Below are 23,443 nucleotides of genomic sequence, written 5' to 3' on the forward strand. Positions count from 1 at the left end.
TTTCTATAAATATCTACATTGATATATATGTATATACTGCTGTCAAGTTATATATATTTTTTAAATCAGATTATTCACATTTTGGATTAATCATATTTAGTCAAGGGTAGTTAATCACGGCTTGCATAATTTAAATTAATATTAAAAAAAAGACCCTGCCAATATTTGGACACAAATGTAATTTTATTGTAAGAATGTCATCCAGGAATATTTTTTTAAAGTTTTACCTGAATGCACATCATTTATTTGCTCAAAACTTGTGAACAGTTTTAATCCTGCTCCTAACAACCTGCCGTTAAGGTAAAGGAGCATGTACAGTAAACATCACACACACACACACACACACACACACACACACACACACACACACACACACACACACACACACACACACACACACACGTATATGGATATATATATATATATATATATATGTGTCACATATATATATATATATATATACTGTATATATAAATATATATAATTATAATTTAAAAAAAAACAATTTTCCTTAAATTTACAGAATTATACATGAAAGAAAAACACATGTAGATGTATATATACTGTATGTATATATATATATGTCTACACACACACACACACACACACACACATACACATATATCAATATATATATATATATATATATATATATATATTTATATATATATATATATATATATATATATATATATATATATATCAATATATATATATGCATATATATATATATATATATATATATATATATTTTGTGTGTGTGTGTGTGTGTGTGTGTGTGTGTGTGTGTGTGTGTGTATGTGTGTGTAGACATATATATACATACAGTACATATACATCTATATATGTTTTTCTTTCCTGTATAATGCTGAACATTTAAGGAAAATGGTTGGAAAAAAAAGTGATAATTACAGTATACAAGAACAAGGTAGTCATTTTACAGCAAAATAGAAGTAATTCAGGAATAATGAAGTTGATTAAGTTGTCGATTTTTTGAGAAAATAATTGTAAATTGAGTGTGAGGATAATGTCACAATTTTAGTGTAAATTTGTAAATTTAATGAAAATATATTATAATTTTTCGCAAGAGTAAAATTGAAATGACAATTTCAATATTTTTTAACATATTATGGGAATTTTACGAGAATATTTTTGAAATATTACAATAATAAAGTTGCAGTCTTATTGTCATATACATTTGTAAATTTAGTGGAAAAATGGTTAAATAATGTGACAATTTTACAAGAATATTGGGGTGATTTACAAAACGATAGATCAATTAAGTTAAGAAAATAATAGCAATTTGAACGTAAAAATAAAGTAAACATTTTAGTGTAAATTTGTAATTTAATGAAAATAGATTATAATTTTTCGCAAGAGTAAAATTGAAATGACAATATCAATATTTTTGAACATAGTATGGGAATTTTACGAGAACAATTTTGAAGTATTACAAGAATAAAGTTGCAGTCTTATTGTCGTATACATTTGTAAATTTAGTGGAAAAATGGTTAAAGAATGTGACAATTTTACAAGAATAATGGGGTGATTTACAGAAAGACAGACCAATTAAGTTGAGAAAATAATTGCAATTTGAACGTGAGTATAAAGTCAACATTTTAGTGGAAATGTGTAATTTTATAAGGATGAACATGTATTTATTATTTTGTTATGATTCATTATCATTTTAGTTAAGTACTTTATTTATTTATTTATTTGTATTTCAGTCAACAAGTGTTATAGGAAGTCTTTAGCTTTTAAGGTCTTGTTAGCTAAGAAGTGAATAGAAAGTGTTCCAAACATAACGAGGCCTCCTGAGGGACTTCATCATGAGAGAGAGAAAGGTTTTGAGGGGAAGAAACAGAGCGAGAGTGACACGCTGACAAGACATTTTACATCTGGGGGACGACAAAGAACAAGATCAAGTATGTGGTTTTCTATTTCCTCTCAGTTAACTGTCCACAGCGTAGTTATGAACAACAACAGGACATTTTACCAACTAACAATGTGAAACCATAGTCTTGCTAAATGTCCCCTAATTTATAATCAATTGACAACTGTACGTTCAGGATGGGATGTACTTGCAGTGGCCAACGTTTGGACGACAATGTCCATAAAAGAAGACATTCTCAGGATTCCTACGCGTCTAATCACACGGTAAGCACACAAGTTGAAGTAGAGTTGGACCTCTAAAAAAAATGCAGAAAGTTCGTATGTCGGAACCATTTCCCAATTGGAGGTAATAGCAATAGGAAAAGTCTGTTCCAGTGTCAAACTGGGACCACCATACAAACTTTGAAGTCACATTTGAACATCCTTAACTGCCGTAAAGCATAAAAACAAATGCTAACAACCTATGGAAAACAACACTGTTCTTTCTGTCTTCCAGGTTTGGGGCGGAAACACTTATTGTGACGGTAATAACACTTAACACTGTGCATGGAAAGACTGTTACATCATTGTAAGTGGGAGTACAGTACTGTAATGATAGTAGGCTATACTGTACAAGCCATTTGTGAGCATGTGCAGTACGTAGACCACGCCAGGGGACATAGTCATTAGCAACGGAAGGAAACATTTATCTCAAATGTGTGCCGGGTTCCGTTTCAGCAGTTTTACATGAGATGATTCCAGAAGATGAACGAACAAAGGAGAAGGGATTTGCTACACTATATTGCCAAAAGTATTTGGCCACCCAGGCAAATGATCAGAATCAGGTGTCCTAATCACTTGGCCCGCCCACAGGTGTATAAAATCAAGCACCTAAACATGGAGACAGTTTCTACAAACATTTGTGAAAGCATGGGCCGCTCTCAGGAGCTCAGTGATTTCCTGCGTGGAACTGTCATAGGATGCCACCTGTGCAACAAATCCAGTCGTGACCCTGGCCGAGTCATACCAAAGACTATAAAAATGGGACCCATTACCTCCCTGCTTGGCACTCAGCATCAAGGGTTGGAATTGGGGGTTAAATCACCAAAAATGATTCCCGGGCGCGGCACCGCTGCTGCCCACTGCTCCCCTCACCTCCCAGGGGGTGATCAAGGGGATGGGTCAAATGCAGAGGACAAATTTCACCACACCTAGTGTGTGTGTGACAATCATTGGAACTTTAACTTTAAATTTCCTCGCTCCTAAATATTCCAAAGTCAACTGTCGGCTTTATTATAATAAAATGGAAGAGTTGGGGAATAACAGCAACTCAGCCATGAAGTGGTAGGCCATGTAAACTGACAGAGAGGGGTCAGCGGATGCTGAAGCCCATAGTTCAAAGAGGTTACCGACTTTCTACAGAGCTCCAAACTTCATGTGACCTTCCAATTAGCCCACGTACAGTACGCAGAGAGCTTCATTGAATGGGTTTCCATGGCCAGGCAGCTGCACCAGTGCACAAAGTAAGATGACAGAGTCTGGTGTGGATGAACTTGACTGGCCTGCACAGAGTCCTGACCTGAATCCGATGGAACACCTTTGGGATGAATTAGAATGGAGACTGAGAGCCAGGTCTTCTCGAGCAACATCAGTGTGTGACCTCACCAATGCTCTTTTGGAAGAATGGTCGAAAATTCCTGTAAACACACTCCTTGTGGACAGCCTTCCCAGAAGAGTTGAAGCTGTAATAGCTGCAAAAGGTGGACCGACATCATATTGAACCCTATGGGTTAGAAATGGGATGGCACTTCAAGTTCATATGTGAGTCAAGGCAGGTGGCCAAATACTTTTGGCAATATAGTGTATCTAGTCCAGTGTGGAACATCTCCTGTCTCTTTTATCAGGGTAGCAACTAACATCCAATGGTTTCTTGCCTTAACATGGAAAAGAAAATTCTAAAAGAAAATCTAATTTTTACAAATCACTATTTTACAAGCTGCTGAGCCTCCTATAATGTCCTCTGGCGTCCCCCTGGGGACACACTTCTACACAGCGGTGGATTTTTATTTAAAGCAGGTGTCTAAAGCACTTTTTATATAAACATTCTAAAGACATAATAACAATGTCCCGGATTAGAAAATGACACAAACAAACAAAATAAGCAACTGGCCCAAACTTTGCATCTTTGATGGTTTCAGTGGCTCCTGTCATGATGACCATGTGTATAATGCTAAAATATATAGTTCAAACCACTATATGTTGATTAACCTACATTGTATTGCATTTCGCATATTTAATGTACAAAATGTAGGAAAGTGGCCTCCTTTCAATTTTCTGTATGCAGCCCTCGCTGGAAAAAATTTGGACTCTCTTGTTTTAAGAGAACTTTTGCTTTCCGCTACATACAAAACCCAAAACCAGTGAAGTTAGCACGTTGTGTAAATGGTAAATAAAAACAGAATACAATGATTTGTTGTTATTTTTTGCAAATATTAGCTCATTTGGAATTTGATGCCTGCAACATGTTTAAAAAAACTGGCACAAGTGGCAAAAAAGACTGAAACAATTGAGGAATGCTCATCAAACACTTATTTGGAACATCCCACAGGTGAACAGGCTAATTGGGAACAGGTGGGTGCCATGATTGGGTATAAAAGCAGCTTTCATGAAATGCTCAGTCATTCACAAACAAGGATGGGGCGAGGGTCACCACTTTGTGAACAAATGCGTGAACAAATTGTCCAACAGTCTAAGCACAACATTTCTCAACGAGCTATTGCAAGGAATTTAGGGATTTCACCATCTACAGTCCGTAATATCTTCAAAAGGTTCAGAGAATCTGGAGAAATCACTGCACGTAAGCCGCAAGCCCGTGACTTTCCATCCCCCAGGCGGTCTTGCGTCAAAAAGCGACATCAGTGTGTAAAGGATATCACCACATGGGCTCAAGAACACTTCAGAAAATCACTGTCAGTAACTACAGTTTGTCGCTACATCTGTAAGTGCAAGTTAAAACTTTACTATGCAATGCGAAAGCCATTTATCAACAACACCCAGAAACGCCGCCTGCTTCGCTGGGCCCGAGCAAGAATGGGAAAGAATTCCACCTGGAAAGCTTCAAAAAATGGTCTCCTCAGTTCCCAAACGTTTACTGAGTGTTGTTAAAAGGAAAGGCCATGTAACACAGTGGTAAAAATGCCCCTGTGCCAACTTTTTTGCAATGTGTTGCTGCCACTTAATTCTAAGTTAATGATTATTTTCCCCAAAAAATTAAGTTTCTCAGTTCAAACATTAAATAGCTTGTCTTTGCAGTCTATTCAATTGAATATAGGTTGAAAAGGATTAGATAGGCTCCAGCGCCCCCGCGACCCCAAAGGGAATAAGCGGTAGAAAATGGATGGATGGATGTATTCTGTTTTTATTTACGATTTACACAACGTGCCAACTTCACTGGTTTTGGGTTTTGTAGTGTTGAACTGAAAATGAATAAAAACGCCGTTATGCTTATGTGTTTACGTGACAAGGGCCTTAAACGGTGACATCGCCCCCCAGTGGCCTGGCATGCATACTACAGCAAAACCTGGATTTACGCACTTAATTTGCTTCTTGAAAAGGGTTTGTAAACATACAAATTTATATACTGGAGCAAATTTCTCCATAAGAAACAATGTAAACATGAATATTGTGTTCCTGCCTCGACAATAGCCCATGAAAGTTAAAGTTTGTACACATTGAACACAATATAAAGTGATATACAGTACTGTATATCAAACAAACATAACAAGGGGGTGATGGATCAACTTCATATTTAATAACAAAGTCAAAACAACAACAAATAGGTGATCTGTCTTTATTCACACACACGCACACACACATTGTCGCTAGCCCTGTGGTGCACTCACAGTTTGAAGTCACAAAACTCTTAACTTTGATACAATGGTTGGACTAAAAAATTAAATCCACTTTACCTTGTTTGTTAATCTTTTTGGTGCACAGTGGAAGGGAAGGGGGAAGGCAGTGTTGACAATGCTGTGGATACTGCCTGAATGTTTCAAACCACACATCGCTTGTCCATTGCTTCTTTTGGACTCATATAGAGTTAGTAAAACTAGAAAAATGCTGTAAAAATGGCAAAATAAATCACTTGAAAAGCATACAAAATAAATGACTAAATAAGCACAAGCAACAACCTGCCCACAATGGATGTGCTGCCGGGCACAAAATGGCTGCACAGCAGACACGCAGTGGGTGGATGAAAGGTTCATAGACTGAGACAAAGTTCATACACCAAAGCATATTTTTATTCACATTTGTACGTTTTCACAGGGGATTAGTGGTGTGAAAAAGGAAAAGGCTGGTATTGTGTGGGGCACCATCATGTGTGGCGTTTGCTAGCTTACGTTGTCCTTGGCTGACCATCTTACAAACAGATTTTCATCCGGGTGTTTAGATGATGTGGTGTTTGTGGCGCAGCATGACTTCAAGCCAACCAACCACAGAGATCTCTCATTCGGGAAGGGGGATCAGTTCCAGGTGCTGCAAGAGTAAGTACATGTTGGTGCAGTACTACCTCGACTTACGAGTAGTACTGAGTCCATGACCAACCTCCTAACTCAAAACACTTGCATCTCAGATCAATGTTGAAATGAAATGAAATCAATATAATTGGTGCTTGGCTCACCCAAAACAACATCATTTTAATATGTAACATGTCTTTTAAAAAGAAAAACGTTTTATATAAACAATACAATAGAATGTAGTACTAACAACTACATTAGTTTTATGAAGTAGTTTAAAGATACAGGTAATGTACAGCAGGGGTGTCAAACGTACGACCCAAGGGCCCGCGAACAGGTTTTATCCGGCCCGCGGGATGAGTTTGCTAAAAAAAATTAACCTGAAATTTTTGAATGAAAGAAATTGCTGTTCCAAATGTGTCCACTCGATGTCGCAATAGCAATTATTTGTATCTTTGTAGATGATGCTACATATGTACAAAATAAACCACATGATGTACTATACATTACCTTTTGCACTATATTAATTTATATTATTATGTGTTGTCAACTTTGTACTTTTTTATGTCATTGCCTGAAATAAATAAATAAATTAAATAATGAAAAAAAATGTTGGTACAACAGTCGAGGAAAATGATCAAACTACATAAATAACTTTCTGTATTTTGATGTTGATATCATTTTTATTATCTTGATGGATTAAAAATGAACACCAATGTGATCAACATTATCACATCATTTAATCAGAAAGTATAAATAACAAATACATTATTTAAAAAAATATATATATATATATATATTATGATTTGTAAATTTTCAGAATGTGCTTGTTCTATTTTTAAACAGAGAAAACAATCTGAAATTGACTTTATTTTTAAGTTATCGTGCCGTGATTTTACCAGTCCGGCCCACTTGGGAGTAGATTTTTCTCCATGTGGCCCCCCGATCTAAAATGAGTTTGACACCCCTAATGTACAGCATTTACCTTGGAGAGTAGCAGCTTCTCCGTCAAACACAACATCAGCAGCTTTTCCATATTTTCATGGATACATGTCCACAGTTTAGATATTATTTTAACATACTTGGCTGGCGTTATCAACTCATTTGGCTACAGTATGCTGCAAATCAGCAGTGATACGCTCAACTGCTTTGCCAAAATGTCAACACACTTTCTCAGCACCGTCCTTCAAATTCACTTCCTTCCTTCCCATGGATGGAATCACAAAGTTATGTTGATCTTTAGCTATAAGCTAATTCTAGCAAGTAAGACCGTCAATGTTTACGGGGTTCACCGTGACATTTGTCAGTGCTTCTCAAATATTTTCTATTACGCCACCCCTGGGAAGAAGAAAATATTTCACGCCCCCTCCCACTCTCCACCGTGACTATAAATAGTATAATTTGTGTGCACAATTTTTACAACTACTGTATACCTCTGCATAACATTGTAAGTTTATTAACATTAAAGGAAACAACACACCGGTCTTTCCTCGTTTCCCACCGGGGTTACAGTTAAAGCCAAGTGCTACATGCACTTCACCATATTCTGGTATGGCAAAAAAAGCATGTTCCCTGGGTTCCGCCCCACTATTTGAGAACGACTGTGTTACACAAACTAAAAGACCTCAACGGCGGAGTGGGCGGATGAGGGTTGCATAGAAGCTCCACAACGGTCACAAAGGCGGAAGAAGGCTGCAGCAAAGATGGGCCCCCAATTGTCTTGGTCTCCATGCCATTGGACCCTGTCCTTCTCTTTGCTAAGGACAGTGTGGTGGCTGGCTGTGCTCTAGTCTCCCCACTTTAAAAGATTCCACGCACAGGCGTTCTCCTGAAGGCAATCCCACCAACAGGAGGACAATCATACTCGTTTCGGGTGATCGCCGACGACGAAAGGCGGGGATGCTTGTAACTCCAATTTTTGCATGCAACTTAAAGCATAACAATCAGCTCTTATCTCAAAACACTCTCCAGGTGCCACTGTACTCTGTCGCGGTACACCAAACGCTTTTAATGTGACACCTGTGTCGTTGTAAGGAACGGAGAATGGTTGCTGGCTCGGTCGTTGTCCACCGGACACGAGGGTTTCATACCCTCTAATTACGTCGCAAGAGCCGACACGCTGGAGGTGGAGAAGTAAGTTGTACACGTCATGCACGAAGCGTGATGTAATGTGACGTACGCCTGCATGCATACAGGTGGTTCTTTAAGGACCTGAGCAGAAGAGAAACCGAAAGGCTGCTCCTGGCGCCCGGAAACAAACCAGGGGCCTTCCTCATCCGGGAAAGTGAGACGTGTAAAGGTAATGCGGATGCTTTCGTCGTCTTTGGGAGTCTATCAGCTAACCTCGCGTATTATGTACGAGGTGTGTCAGAAAACTTCCAGGATTGTTAATGTTGATGTCGTGTGAGAACATCGCCGTGCTGGAGCAATCTCCAATGCAGACCTGGGCAAATTAAGGCCCCGGGGGCTTAAGCTTTTCAATTTCATTCCCAAATTTTTTTTTTTAGATCTTTAAGATGGAAACTGTAGCTGCCATTATGATGTGCAGTGATGTTTTCAAATGACCGTAAGTCTTGAACTATACAAAGTATTTCAATGGTTAGAATCTGCACTTTTGCATGATATACTAGTTACTATGGTAATCTAATTAGTTACTATGGTAATCTAATTAGTTACCATGGCAATCTAATTAGTTACTATGGTAATCTAATTATAGGTTGATTGGCAACACTAAATTGGCCCTAGTGTGTGAATGTGAGTGTGAATGTTGTCTGTCTATCTGTGTTGGCCCTGTGATGAGGTGACGACTTGTCCAGGGTGTACGCCGCCTTCATCCCGATTGTAGCTGAGATAGGCTGCAGCGCCCCCCGCGGCCCCAAAGGGAATAAGCGGTAGAAAATGGATGGATGGATGGGTAATCTAATTATAGGTTGATTGGCAACGCTAAATTGGCCCTAGTGTGTGAATGTGAGTGTGAATGTTGTCTGTCTATCTGTGTTGGCCCTGCGATGAGGTGGCGACTTGTCCAGGGTGTACCCCGCTTCCGCCCGAATGCAGCTGAGATAGGCTCCAGCACCCCCCACGACCTGAAAGGGACAAACGGTAGAAAATGGATGGATGGATGGATGGATGGATGGATGGATGGATGGATGGATGGATGGATGGTAATCTAATTAGTTACTATAGTCATCTAATTAGTTACTATGGTAATCTTATTAGTTACTATGGTAATCTAAGTCACAGCAGCTCAGACGAGGCACCAAGCAGTGTGGGTGGGGAGCGTTTCCACAGAGTGTTTCCAGAGCGGCCAGCCTGAAATGCGGGTGTCAGGGACAGACGCGGAAGGAGATTTTTGCTACAAAGTTCTAAAGCTAAGTGATATATCAGATGTATCAGATTGTAGGTGGGTTTTTTTTTACCCTTCGCATTAATTTTTTGCTGTGTTTGTTGCATTTTTGTTGCGTTTGTCAATATTCAGTGTTTTATCGTTCATAGTTAATCTTGTAAATCCCACATTATTTTCATGTACATTCTGGGTGTCTCATTCAGTAAAAATGTTTTAATTCCATTCCGTTTTTTAAGGCGGTCTGTTATAACGTTTTTAGCATTCAATCAGACAATATTGGGAGGTTTTGTATTAGTGTTCCTAAAAATCAGATATACCGGCCCCCAGACACTTTTTTTTTCTCTAAATTTGGCCCCCGAGTCAAAATAATTGCCCAGGCCTGCACCAATGTGTGATTTTATTTCCTCTCGCCCAATCTCAAGGGGGTAAAATGAACTTTTCTGACAGACCTCATAAAAGTAAAACAACAAAAGAGTCAAAACTACTGAGTCGATGTTTAAAGTGGTGTTTGTGGTAGGTTCCTTCTCGCTGTCCGTCAGAGATTTTACAGCGGAAACGGCCGACGTGGTGAAGCACTACAAGATCCGCTCCCTGGACAACGGAGGCTACTACATCTCCCCGTCCAGCACCTTTTCCTCCCTGCAGGAGCTGGTCAAACACTACACATGTGAGTCACCTCCTTTCAATTTTGCACTACTGCGCATGCTGAGTCCATGATGGCCATGTTTTTCAACCAATCTCCCTCAAATTTCACACATGTGCTTGTCGGTACACCCTAAAGGTTTGAGGCGATTCGGCTAAACAACCTAAAAAAATAATAATTTTTGAGACTTGTTTGAATCAACCTGCGATTTTATGAATTTGTTATGTTAAGTTGTTCTTGTATCCTTAAATGGGAACTGCATTTTTATTTGGAATTTTGCTAATCATTCACAAAACTTATGAGAGACAAGACGTCAAAAAAGGTCTTGCTTTTTTTCTCTTTCTAACATATAAAAATCATTCTGTGCGGCTAGCAATGCAGCTAATGGGAGCAATCAATTCTACCAATAAATCACTTTAAAAATGCTTTAATAAAACGCCAACAATACTTCCTTTACGTTTTTGTAACTCGTTTAATAACCCAGCTGTAGTGACATTGTTATTGTAAGAGCGAACACAGGAACTTTTTTAATAGCGTAGTAACACATCAGCATGCTACGGTACAAGCTAGATACAGAAAGTGATAAGCTAGCTTCTACGTCAGCACGAAGCGGGTTTGAGTTTGTAATACACAACACAATGCGATAAGACACCAATTTGAATAATCATATTACAGTATCTGTAAAGTATTAGCCCACATTTCATGTTTTGTTTTTACACAGCTAGCCAGACAGCGTATACACTTGGGTAAAACGGAATCCATCCTGTTTGGGTCCCACATCAACCTTCAGAAAGTCAGTGACTTCACTATAAAAGTGGATGACATTGTTATCACCAGGAAAGATGAGGTCACCTACCTAGGTTCCATTCTAGAGGCTAATCTTTCCTGTGATAAAATGGCAACCAAGGTAATCAAAAAGGTCAACCAACGAACAAGATTTCTTTACAGAATCTCCTCTCTGGTCAACAAAAGCACCATGAGGATTCTGGCGGGAACTCTCATTCAACCCTTTTTCGATTACGCGTACACCTCCTGGTACCCTAGCACCTACAAAACCCTCAAATCTAAACTCCAAACATCCCAGAACAAGCTAGTCAGATTACTTCTAGACCTCCACCCCAGATCACACCTCACTCCTACCCACTTCTCCAAAGTGGGCTGGCTCAGGGTGGAGGACAGAGTAAAACAACTTGCACTGAGCCTAGTCTATAAAATCCGCTACACCTTCCTGATACCGAAGTACATGTCAAACTACTTCTATAACGTAAATGACCGCCATAACCACAACACCAGGGGGAGCTCCACTAACCACGTTAAACCCAGATTCCGATCTAACAAAGGTCTTAACTCATTCTCTTTCTATGCCACATCAATGTGGAATGCGCTCCCAACAGGTGTAAAAGAAAGGGCATCTCTATCCTCCTTCAAAACCGCAATAAAAGTACACCTCCAGGCAGCTACAACCCTAAACTAACACCCTCCCCGGATTGTTAATAATCAAATGTAAACAATCAAATGCAGATACTTTTTCTTATGCCTTCTGATCTCTCTCTCTCTCTCTCTCTCTCTCTCATCTCTCTCTCTCTCTCTCTCTCTCTCTCTCTCTCTCTCTCTCTCTCTCTGCCCACTACTTGCTGTCCATATCCTACCAAGTCAGACCTACACTGTTCCAATATCCATTTCTCTGTCCTCAATTGTTGATGACTGATGATAACAACCAAACCTACCCCCCCCCCCCCCCCACACCCCGGATTGTAAATAATGTAAATAATTCAATGTGATTATCTTGTGTGATGACTGTATTATGATGATAGTATACATCTGATAGGATACATCTGTATCATGAATCAATTTAAGTGGAACCCGACTTAAAGAAGTTATTATAATAATGTTATAATGTTATAATATAATAATGTTAATAATAATAATATAAATAAATAAATAGATCTAGATCTAGCCTATTTCTATTAATTTGTTCATCAGTAAAATATTTTTAAAGACTACTCCAATTTTTTAGCTGAATATTTTTATCTGTGTGTGGCATTGCATTAGTGTTTGACAAGAATAAATAAATACAAACAGAATAATGCCACGTACACCATCTGATGTGTGGAGACATTTCACCCCAACCAATGTAGGCGGAAAGGCTGTGTACATTTGCAAATACTGTGCAAAGAGCTACGTCAAAAATGCCACAAAGATGCAGCAGCATATAGACAAGTGCCCAATAATATATCATTATTGTAATTCCCATATATTCCCATTAATTCCCATGGACGGTGTCCAACTTTGAATAATCAAAAAATGGTCAATATTTCCAAACTTCCCGAGCTTAACTTCTCGTGGTAAATTTACGGAAAGTTTCCGTAAATGTACCGGAAACTTTCCACCCCTTTGCAACCCTAGTTGTGAATTCTCATTTGTCCAAAAATAGTTGTCGTCATTGTTTGTTACCAAGTCTGCCATGATTAGAACACACGCGCGTGTTAATTGCGAAAGTAGCAACACACAGCACATGCCGGAAGTCGGATGTGCGCTGCTATAAAAACGGAAATAATATATATAATATATATAACATATATATATAATATAATGTGCGCCGTAGAAAGAAGTCCCGCTATTGATTAAAATGACCAAAATACGCTGTACGAAATCTGCCCTGGTCTTCAGAATCAACAATGCAGGCGTCTGTGCACTGTCAGTGAACGGACACAAACATTTGATAGACAGTTGTTATAGCCAATCAGATCACGAGTTGATGTCAGTATGGCCTTATAGATGGCCTACATTTACGCGTCCTGTGATTGGATACTCACCGGGTACGTTAGCGGATTAATTTGAGAACACATAGAGTTGATAGACAGTTGTGATAGCCAATCAGATCACAAGTTGTTGACAGTAGCCTATCTAGGTAGCCTGATGTTAAGGAAACTGTGACTGGATACTCACTTGTCATTTCAAAGTGAGTATCCAATCACAAATTGCAACTTAGCAGGAAGTGGGAAGTGTTGACCCTCAAAGAAAGAGAACATGTTGATTAGGTGGCAGTTATATATTATGAGCTAGGTAATATAATAACTCCATAACCCAGCATGCCACAGTAATGAAGAGGATGTGCAGTAGCCCTGTATAGGTTGTTGAATGTAGTGTTACGTGAGTGTTACCGTACAATGTTGAAGGTGTGCGTTGTACAACCTTTATTTAACCAGATAAGAAACCCATTGAGACCAAGATCTTTTTCACAAGGGTGACCTGGCCAAGAGGTCAACAGCACATGTCACAGAGCAGTTTCAGCAAACTAATACGTTAAGACATACAGAGAGATGTGAGAGATGCGGAAGTCCAGAAGAGGCAAGGCAGGCTCGGAGGTCCGTGGGCAAGCAAGAGATCAAGGGCAGGAGCGAGGCGTCAGAGTCCGTGTCCAAGCGAGAGGTCGAGATCAGGGAAGGCAGCAAGAAGACCAGAGAGAATCCGGGGAGAAAAAACTCAAGCCAATGGGATACAATGAGAAACCATGAAAGGGACCGCAGATGTAGGGATACCCCCCCTGGGCGACCGGTGCAATGGACGTCAAGTGGATCTAGTTATTAATGTGAGAGTCCAGTCCATAGTGGGGCCAGCAGGGGATCATCTTGAGTGGAAACAAGTCAGCAGCGCAAAGACGTCCCCAACTGATGCACAGATGAGTGGTCCACCCCCGACTTTGAACAGCTAACACTTCATTTGTGGTCACCTAATAACCTCTCCACGCAGGAGAGAGGGGCAAAGCAGAAAAGAGACGGCAGATCAACTGGTCTAAAAGGGGGGTCTAATTAAAGGCTAGCGTGTACAAATGAGTTTTAAGATGGGACTTAGATTAAAATACGTTAACATGTCAACAGTTAGCATGCGTCAGGTACCAAAATATGACTGAGCTTTAAACCTGCAAAATGAGCTAAAAGAGATAGCAGATACTAGCAAAAGGGTGATGGATTATCATCTCACTTCAACATCTCTGTCATGAAAAAATATATAAGTATATGTTCTTAATTGTCTTACCCTGGATAAATATATAAATGTAAACTAGGAAATACATGTTGAAATACTACATATATATATATATATATATATATATATATATATATATATATATATATATATATATATATATATATATATATATATATATGTAGTATATATACATATACATGGTCCGGTGGCCATGGATGAAGTGCTGGCTGTCCAGAGTTGGGACCCGGGGTGGACCGCTCGCCTGTGCATCGGCTGGGAACATCTCTTGGCTGCTGACCCGTCTCCGCTCGGGATGGTTTCCTGCTGTCCCCACTATGGTCTGGACTCTTACTATTATGTTGAATCCACTATGGACTGGACTCTCACAATATTATGTCAGACCCACTCGACATCCATTGCATTCGGTCTCCCCTAGAGGGGGGGATTACCCACATATGCGGTCCTCTCCAAGGTTTCTCATAGTCATTCACATCGACGTCCCACTGGGGTGAGTTTTTCCTTGCCCTTATGTGGGCTTTGTACCGAGGATGTCGTTGTGGCTTGTGCAGCCCTTTGAGACACTGATTTAGGGCTATATAAATAAACATTGATTGATTGATTGATACTACTTTGTATTTAAACATGTATTTTGTTGTACTTTTTAAGTGCAATGACAACGACAACAGTTCCGTTCCAGTCTATTGCCCAGAAGGCTTAGCGTCGTAGACAGGAACCAGGAGTAGATATGAGCTACGGAGGAGGACTACAATTGTGCCGTTTGAGCAATAATAACTTCAAGTCTTGCAGTTTTTGCATACATAGATTTGGATCAGACAGTTGACGTGCGTGTTTGAGCGCCGCTCAGTGACAAATTCTATTGGCGAATATGACACTGATTGGCCAAAATGTGCCATTGGACAAAGTTGGACATAATTTGCGTGAATTGGCGCGTTCACAACATCACAAATTCCCGGAGGGACTGGACAGTGGGTGTTTTGTAGAGGTGCATCAGAAATTTCAAGTCAATCTGGGTTATTGGGCCATTATGTGGGCTCTGAACCGAGGATGTCGTTGTGGCTTGTGCAGCCCTTTGAGACACTTGTGATTTAGGGCTATATAAATAAACATTGATTGATTGATTGATTAATGTCTGTGCATAGGTACGGCTGACGGTTTGTGCCAGCGTCTGTACGCCCCCTGCAAGAAGAAGCCCCCCTTGCAGCCATGGGCTCCGGACGAATGGGAGATCCCCAGAGAGACCCTAAAACTGGTGAAGAAACTCGGGGCCGGCCAGTTTGGGGAAGTGTGGATGGGTGAGTGGAATTTGATGAAAGGAAACAGTTGGCGGAATGTGGAGTCATGTCTGGTTTCCACTACAGGCTACTATAAGAACATGCTGAAGGTGGCCGTGAAGACCCTAAAGGAGGGCACCATGGAGCCGCACGCCTTCCTGCAGGAGGCCAACCTGATGAAGCAGCTGCAGCATGAACGGCTGGTGCGACTGCACGCTGTGGTCACAAAGGAGCCCATTCTCATCGTCACAGAGTTCATGGTCAATGGTAGGACAATCCATGCAGCTCGATATTCATAATCAATACATCTGAATTGTCCTTCCACGTTCAGGGTGCCTACTGGACTTCTTAAAAACGGACGACGGAAAAAGGCTGAGGCTCAATAAGCTGATAGACATGTCAGCACAGGTGCGACTTCTGTTAACTTCCTTACAGTTATTGGTGCCATCATTTTCCCATCCACTATCAAGCACATCCATTTGATATAATATCCGAGATCATTTTGTGCTCCTGTTGAAGACAGATAGCGGAAGGCATGGCGTACATCGAGAGCCAGAACTCCATCCACCGAGATCTGCGAGCCGCAAACATCCTGGTCAACGACACGTTGCACTGTAAAATCGCAGACTTTGGTCTGGCCAGGCTGGTGGAGTCTGAATACACGGCTCAAGAAGGTTCACTCAGTCTTTTATTTTCAACGCATAAATGATTTAAATACTGCTCTCAGGGCCAGGGACGTCAAAGTGGAGGGGTAAGTGGGGATTTTGTACAGGGGCCCAAAGCACAGGGAACACCCGGGCTTTTGTAAAAGTATTTTTTCTGTCGTTTAAATATGCAGGCCTCAAATTTAAACTTTTCAAGGTCAAGGCCTTAAAGGAGGGGTCATATTTTAGGGCACCAAGGCAAGTTAGAAGAGCACCAAGGCAAACATTATTTTCTTTCGAGGCAGGGGCTCCAAAGCATGCATGAATGCATATATATATATATATATATATATATATATATATATCCATCCATCCATCCATTTTCTACCGCTTATTCCCTTTGGGGTCGCGGGGGGCGCTGGAGCCTATCTCAACTACAATCGGGCGGAAGGCGGGGTACACCCTGGACAAGTCGCCACCTCATCGCAGGGCCAACACAGATAGACAGACAACATTCACACTCACATTCACACACTAGGGCCAATTTAGTGTTGCCAATCAACTTATCCCCAGGTGCATGTCTTTGGAAGTGGGAGGAAGCCGGAGTACCCGGAGGGAACCCACGCAGTCACGAGGAGAACATGCAAACTCCACACAGAAAGATCCCGAGCCCGGGATTGAACCCAAGACTACTCAGGACCTTCGTATTGTGAGGCAGATGCACTAACCCCTCTTCCACCGTATATATATATATATATATATATATATATATATATATATATATATATATATATATATATCAGAGAGCTGCCACTTTAACGTGGTAGAGGAGTTTGCGTGTCCCAATGATCCTAGGAGCTATGTTGTCCAGGGGCTTTATGCCCCCTGGTAGGGTCTCCCAAGACAAACTGGTCCTAGGTGAGGGATCAGACAAAGAGCAGCTCGAAGACCTCCATGAAGAAAACGAACAAGGAACCCAGATTTCCCTTGCCCGGACGCGGGTCACCGGGGTCCCCCTCTGGAGCCAGGCCCGGCCACCAGGCGCTCGCCATCGTGCCCCACCTCCGGGCCTGGCTCCAGAGGGGGACCCCGGTGACCCGCGTCCGGCCAGGCACAGCCCGAAGAGGCAACGTGGGTCCCCCCTCCAATGGGCTCACCACCCATAGCAGGGGTCATAGAGGTCGGGTGCGATGTGAGCTGGGCGGTAAGCGAGGGCAGGGCACAGAAGCTAGCTCTTGGGACGTGGAACGTCACCTCGCTGGGGGGGAAGGAGCCTGAGCTAGTGCGCGAGGTGGAGAAGTTCCGGCTAGATATAGTCGGACTCACTTCGACGCACAGCAAGGGCTCTGGAACCAGTTCTCTCGAGAGGGGCTGGACTCTCTTCCACTCTGGCGTTGCCGGCAGTGAGAGGCGACGGGCTGGGGTGGCAATTCTTGTTTCCCCCCGGCTCAGAGCCTGCACATTGGAGTTCAACCCGGTGGACGAGAGGGTAGCTTCCCTCCGCCTTCGGGTGGGGGAACGGGTCCTGACTGTGGTTTGCGCTTACGCGCCAAACCGCAGCTCAGAGTACCCACCCTTTTTGGATTCACTCGAGGGAGTACTTGAGAGCGCTCCCCCGGGTGATTCCCTCGTTCTACTGGGGGACTTCAACGCTCATGTTGGCGGCGACAGTGAAACCTGGAGAGGCGTGATTGGGAAGAATGGCTGCCCGGATCTGAACCCGAGCGGTGTTTTGTTATTGGACTTTTGTGCCCGTCACAGATTGTCCATAACGAACACCATGTTCAAACATAAGGGTGTCCATATGTGCACTTGGCACCAGGACACCCTAGGCCGCAGTTCCATGATCGACTTTGTAGTTGTGTCATCGGATTTGCGGCCTCATGTTTTGGACACTCGGTTGAAGAGAGGGGCGGAGCTTTCTACCGATCACCACCTGGTGGTGAGTTGGCTGCGATTGTGGGGGAGGATGCCGGACAGACCTGGCAGGCCCAAACGCATTGTGAGGGTTTGCTGGGAACCTCTGGCAGAGTCTCCTGTCAGAGAGTTTCAATTCCCACCTCCGGAAGAACTTTGAACATGTTCCTAGAACCCGTTGGTGGACACCGGCGGTGAGGGATGCCGTCAAGCTGAAGAAGGAGTCCTATCGGGTTCTTTTGGCTCATAGGACTCCTGAGGCAGCGGACAGGTACCGACAGGCCAAGCGGTGTGCGGCTTCAGCGGTCGCAGAGGCAAAAACTCGGACATGGGAGGAGTTCGGTGAGGCCATGGAAAACGACTTCCGGACGGCTTCGAAGCAATTCTGGACCACCATCCGCCGCCTCAGGAAGGGGAAGCAGTGCACTATCAACACCGTGTATGGCGAGGATGGTGTTCTGCTGACCTCGACTGCGGATGTTGTGGATCGGTGGAGGGAATACTTCGAAGACCTCCTCAATCCCACCAACACGTCTTCCTATGAGGAAGCAGTGCCTGGGGAATCTGTGGTGGGCTCTCCTATTTCTGGGGCTGAGGTTGCTAAGGTAGTTAAAAAGCTCCTCGGTGGCAAGGCCCCGGGGGTGGATGAGATCCGCCCGGAGTTCCTTAAGGCTCTGGATGCTGTGGGGCTGTCTTGGTTGACAAGACTCTGCAGCATCGCGTGGACATCTGGGGCGGTACCACTGGATTGGCAGACTGGGGTGGTGGTTCCTCTCTTTAAGAAGGGGAACCGGAGGGTGTGTTCTAACTATCGTGGGATCACACTCCTCAGCCTTCCCGGTAAGGTCTATTCAGGTGTACTGGAGAGGAGGCTACGCCGGATAGTCGAACCTCGGATTCAGGAGGAACAGTGTGGTTTTCGTCCTGGTCGTGGAACTGTGGACCAGCTCTATACTCTCGGCAGGGTCCTTGAGGGTGCATGGGAGTTTGCCCAACCAGTCTACATGTGTTTTGTGGACTTGGAGAAGGCATTCGACCGTGTCCCTCGGGAAGTCCTGTGGGGAGTGCTCAGAGAGTATGGGGTATCGGACTGTCTGATTGTGGCAGTCCCCTCCCTGTACGATCAGTGCCAGAGCTTGGTCCGCATTGCCGGTAGTAAGTCGGACACGTTTCCAGTGAGGGTTGGACTCCGCCAAGGCTGCCCTTTGTCACCGATTCTGTTCATAACTTTTATGGACAGAATTTCTAGGCGTAGTCAAGGCCTTGAGGGGATCTGGTTTGGTGGCTGCAGGATTAGGTCTCTGCTTTTTGCGGATGATGTGGTCCTGATGGCTTCATCTGGCCAGGATCTTCAGCTCTCACCGGATCGGTTCGCAGCTGAGTGTGAAGCGACTGGGATGAGAATCAGCACCTCCAAGTCCGAGTCCATGGTTCTCGCCCGGAAAAGGGTGGAGTGCCATCTCCGGGTTGGGGAGGAGATCTTGCCCCAAGTGGAGGAGTTCAAGTACCTCGGAGTCTTGTTCACGAGTGAGGGAAGAGTGGATCGTGAGATCGACAGGCGGATCGGTGCGGCGTCTTCAGTAATGCGGACGCTGTATCGATCCGTTGTGGTGAAGAAGGAGCTGAGCCGGAAGGCAAAGCTCTCAATTTACCGGTCGATCTACGTTCCCATCCTCACCTATGGTCATGAGCTTTGGGTTATGACCGAAAGGACAAGATCACGGGTACAAGCGGCCGAAATTAGCTTCCTCCGCCGGGTGGCGGGGCTCTCCCTTAGAGATAGGGTGAGAAGCTCTGCCATCCGGGAGGAGCTCAAAGTAAAGCCGCTGCTCCTCCACATCGAGAGGAGCCAGATGAGGTGGTTCGGGCATCTGGTCAGGATGCCACCCGAACGCCTCCCTAGGGAGGTGTTTAGGGCACGTCCGACCGATAGGAGGCCGCGGGGAAGACCCAGGACACGTTGGGAAGACTATGTCTCCCGGCTGGCCTGGGAACGCCTCGGGGTCCCACAGGAAGAGCTGGACGAAGTGGCTGGGGAGAGGGAAGTCTGGGCTTCCCTGCTTAGGCTGCTGCCCCCGCGACCCGACCTTGGATAAGCGGAAGAAGATGGATGGATGGATGGATATATATATATATATATATCCATCCATCCATCCATTTTCTACCGCTTATTCCCTTTGGGGTCGCGGGGGGCGCTGGAGCCTATCTCAGCTACAATCGGGCGGAAGGCAGGGTACACCCTGGACAAGTCGCCACCTCATCGCAGGGCCAATACAGATAGACAGACAACATTCACACTCACATTCACCCACTAGGGCCAATTTAGTGTTGCCAATCAACCTATCCCCAGGTGCATGTCTTTGGAAGTGGGAGGAAGCCGGAGTACCCGGAGGGAACCCACGCAGTCACGGGGAGGACATGCAAACTCCACACAGAAAGATCCCGAGCCCGGGATGGAACCCAAGACTACTCAGGACCTTCGTATTGTGAGGCAGATGCACTAACCCCTCTGCCACCATGAAGCCCTATATATATATATATATATATATATATATATATATATATATATATATATATATATATATATATATATATATATATATATGTTTTTTTATTTCATTATTAATATAAACTTGTCAGCTTTTTGTCATGTCATACAATTTATCTCTATTTTTACATTTTGATAGAGGAAGGTATTTTTTATTAAAGTTTACAGCGCTTCAACAACAACAACAACAACAACAACAACTATAATGGAGTCTGACGGAAAACCAACATCGACATTCAATATCAACACCACTATGTTCCAAGGAATCATTGAACAAGAAGACCTGGATTTAGGAGCACATTCATCAACACTCATAAAGATTACTGAAGCAACAAAAAAGATTTCTGAACAGGAAAATATGGAAGTGGAAACTTTTTGCTACAAAGAACATAAAAGTCTTGGAGAAAAGAATTGGAGAACGATATAGATCCAGATCCAACTTCTTTCTCCCACATAAGGAATAATTGTTTTTATTATACAGATGAAACTACAAGAACATGAAGCATTTTTGGAACAATTGAACGAACCCTTCAAAGTGATTGCTGCCTCAGAAACATGGATCGATGATAAAAAAGGAATAGATTTTGATCTGGAAGGATATGAACTAAATTACACTAACAAAACCAAAAAGAACCGAGGAGGAGTAGCTGTGTGTGTGATGAAGAACTTAAACTACAAAGTGGCAGAAAATATCTTAGAATGGAAAACAATTGAAATATGTCATGAAAAAAACAAAAACGTATTGATCAGCTGTAACACCTAAGTCAAGTATTAATATGTTTGAGAAGTGGGTTAAAGCAACCTTTACCGAAATCAGTCAAAAAGTCATTTTTTTATGTGGCGACTTCAACCTTGACCTCATGAACCTTAATAAGACCATTGATGATTTTGCAGATACAATATATACAATATTTATATACATATATATACAAAACCCAAAACCAGTGAAGTTGGCACGTTGTGTAATTCGTAAATAAAAACAGGATACAATGATTTGCAAATCCTTTTCAACTTATATTCAATTGAATAGACTGTAAAGACAAGATTTGTAATGTTCGAACTGAGAATCTTAATTTTTTTTTGCAAATAATCATTAATTTAATTTAATGGCAGCAACACGTTGCAAAAAAGTTGTCACAGGGGCATTTTTTTACCACTGTGTTACATGGCCTTTCCTTTTAACAACACTCAGTAAACATTTGGGAACTGAGGAGACCAATTTTTTAAGATTTTCAGGTGGAATTCTTTCCCATTCTTGCTTGATGTACAGCTTAAGTTGTTCAACAGTCTGGGGTCTCTGTTGTCGTATTTTACGCTTTCTAATGCACCACACATTTTCAATGGGAGACAGGTCTGGACTACAGGCAGACCAGTCTAGTACCTGCACTCTTTTAAAATGAAGCCACGCTGTTGGAACACGTGGCTTGGCATTGTCTTTCTGAAATAAGCAGGGGCGTCCATGATAACGTTGCTTGGATGGCAACATATGTTGCTCTAAAACCTGTATGTACCTTTCAGCATTAATGGTGCCTTCACACATGTGTAAGTTACCCATGCCTTGGGCACTAATACACCCCCATACCATCGTAGATGCTGGCTTTTGAACTTTGCGCCTCGAACAATCCGGATGGTTCTTTTCCTCTTTGGTCCGGAGGACAAAACGTCCACAGTTTCCAAAAACAATTTGAAATGTAGACTCGTCAGAACATGTTTCCACTTTTCATCAGTCCATCTGAGATGAGCTCGGGCCCAGCAAAGCCGGCAGAGTTTCTGGGTGTTGTTGATAAATGGCTTTCGCTTTGCATAGTAGAGTTTTAACTTGCACTTACAGATGTAGCGACAAACTGTAGTTACTGAGAGTGGTTTTCTGAAGTGTTCCTGAGCCTATGTGGTGATATCCTTTACACACTGATGTCACTTTTTGATGCAGTACCGCCTGAGGGATCCAAGGTCTGTAATATCATCACTTACGTGCAGTGATTTCTCCAGATTCTCTGAACCTTTTGATGATATTACGGATCGTAGATGGTGAAATCCCTAAATTCCTTGCAATAGCTGGTTGAGAAATGTTGTTCTTAAACTGTTGGACAATTTGCTCACGCATTTGTTCACAAAGTGGTGACCCTTGCCCCATCCTTGTTTGTGAATGACTGAGCATTTCATGGAAACTGCTTTTAAACCCAATCATGGCACACACCTGTTCCCAATTAACGTCCTCCCCTGTGGGATGTTCCAAATAAGTGTTTGATGAGCATTCCTTGACTTTGTCAGTCTTTTTTGCCCCTTGTGCCAGCTTTTTTGAAACATGTTGCAGGCATCAAATTCCAAATGAGCTAATATTTGCAAAAAATAACAAAGTTTTCCAGTTCGAACGTTAAGTATCTTGTCTTTGCAGTCTATTCAATTGAATAAAAGTTGAAAAGGATTTGCAAATCATTGTATTCTCTTTTTATTTACCATTTACACAACGTGCCAACTTTACTGGTTTTGGGGTTTGTATATTTATGATGTACATAAATCCATCATAAGAAACCGAGAAATGAAAGCTATTTAATCGCATAGTCAATAGTGTGTCATATCGGTCAGCACAGGTGTGTTATTTAATTAACTTGTATTTTCACCTGTTTTGTGGTAATCAGGTGCTAAGTTTCCCATCAAGTGGACAGCCCCAGAG

At 42.4% G+C, this 23,443-nt stretch overlaps 1 protein-coding gene across 2 annotated transcripts in view; it reads left to right on the forward strand.

The window, feature by feature from the left end:
- Window positions 1-1,904: 1,904 nt before the first annotated feature.
- blk (BLK proto-oncogene, Src family tyrosine kinase) overlaps window positions 1,905-23,443 on the forward strand; it is a 22,277-nt gene continuing 738 nt past the window's right edge. The window contains exons 1-12 of one of the 2 annotated variants that reach the window (XM_061929836.2): window positions 1,905-1,925; window positions 2,070-2,157; window positions 2,390-2,417; window positions 6,323-6,416; window positions 8,424-8,522; window positions 8,585-8,688; window positions 10,253-10,402; window positions 15,529-15,681; window positions 15,748-15,927; window positions 15,992-16,068; window positions 16,184-16,334; window positions 23,409-23,443. The exon at window positions 23,409-23,443 is cut by the window's right edge and continues 97 nt beyond it. In XM_061929836.2, the coding sequence (XP_061785820.2) occupies window positions 2,071-2,157; window positions 2,390-2,417; window positions 6,323-6,416; window positions 8,424-8,522; window positions 8,585-8,688; window positions 10,253-10,402; window positions 15,529-15,681; window positions 15,748-15,927; window positions 15,992-16,068; window positions 16,184-16,334; window positions 23,409-23,443 (1,158 nt within the window). In that variant the 5' untranslated portion in view covers window positions 1,905-1,925; window position 2,070. Of the gene's footprint in view, window positions 1,926-1,986; window positions 2,158-2,389; window positions 2,418-6,267; window positions 6,417-8,423; window positions 8,523-8,584; window positions 8,689-10,252; window positions 10,403-15,528; window positions 15,682-15,747; window positions 15,928-15,991; window positions 16,069-16,183; window positions 16,335-23,408 lie in introns of those variants that run through there. The other variant, XM_072912238.1, reaches the window with a different exon arrangement.

Source organism: Nerophis lumbriciformis, linkage group LG34, assembly GCF_033978685.3.
Source record: "Nerophis lumbriciformis linkage group LG34, RoL_Nlum_v2.1, whole genome shotgun sequence".
Classification (NCBI taxonomy): domain Eukaryota; kingdom Metazoa; phylum Chordata; class Actinopteri; order Syngnathiformes; family Syngnathidae; genus Nerophis; species Nerophis lumbriciformis.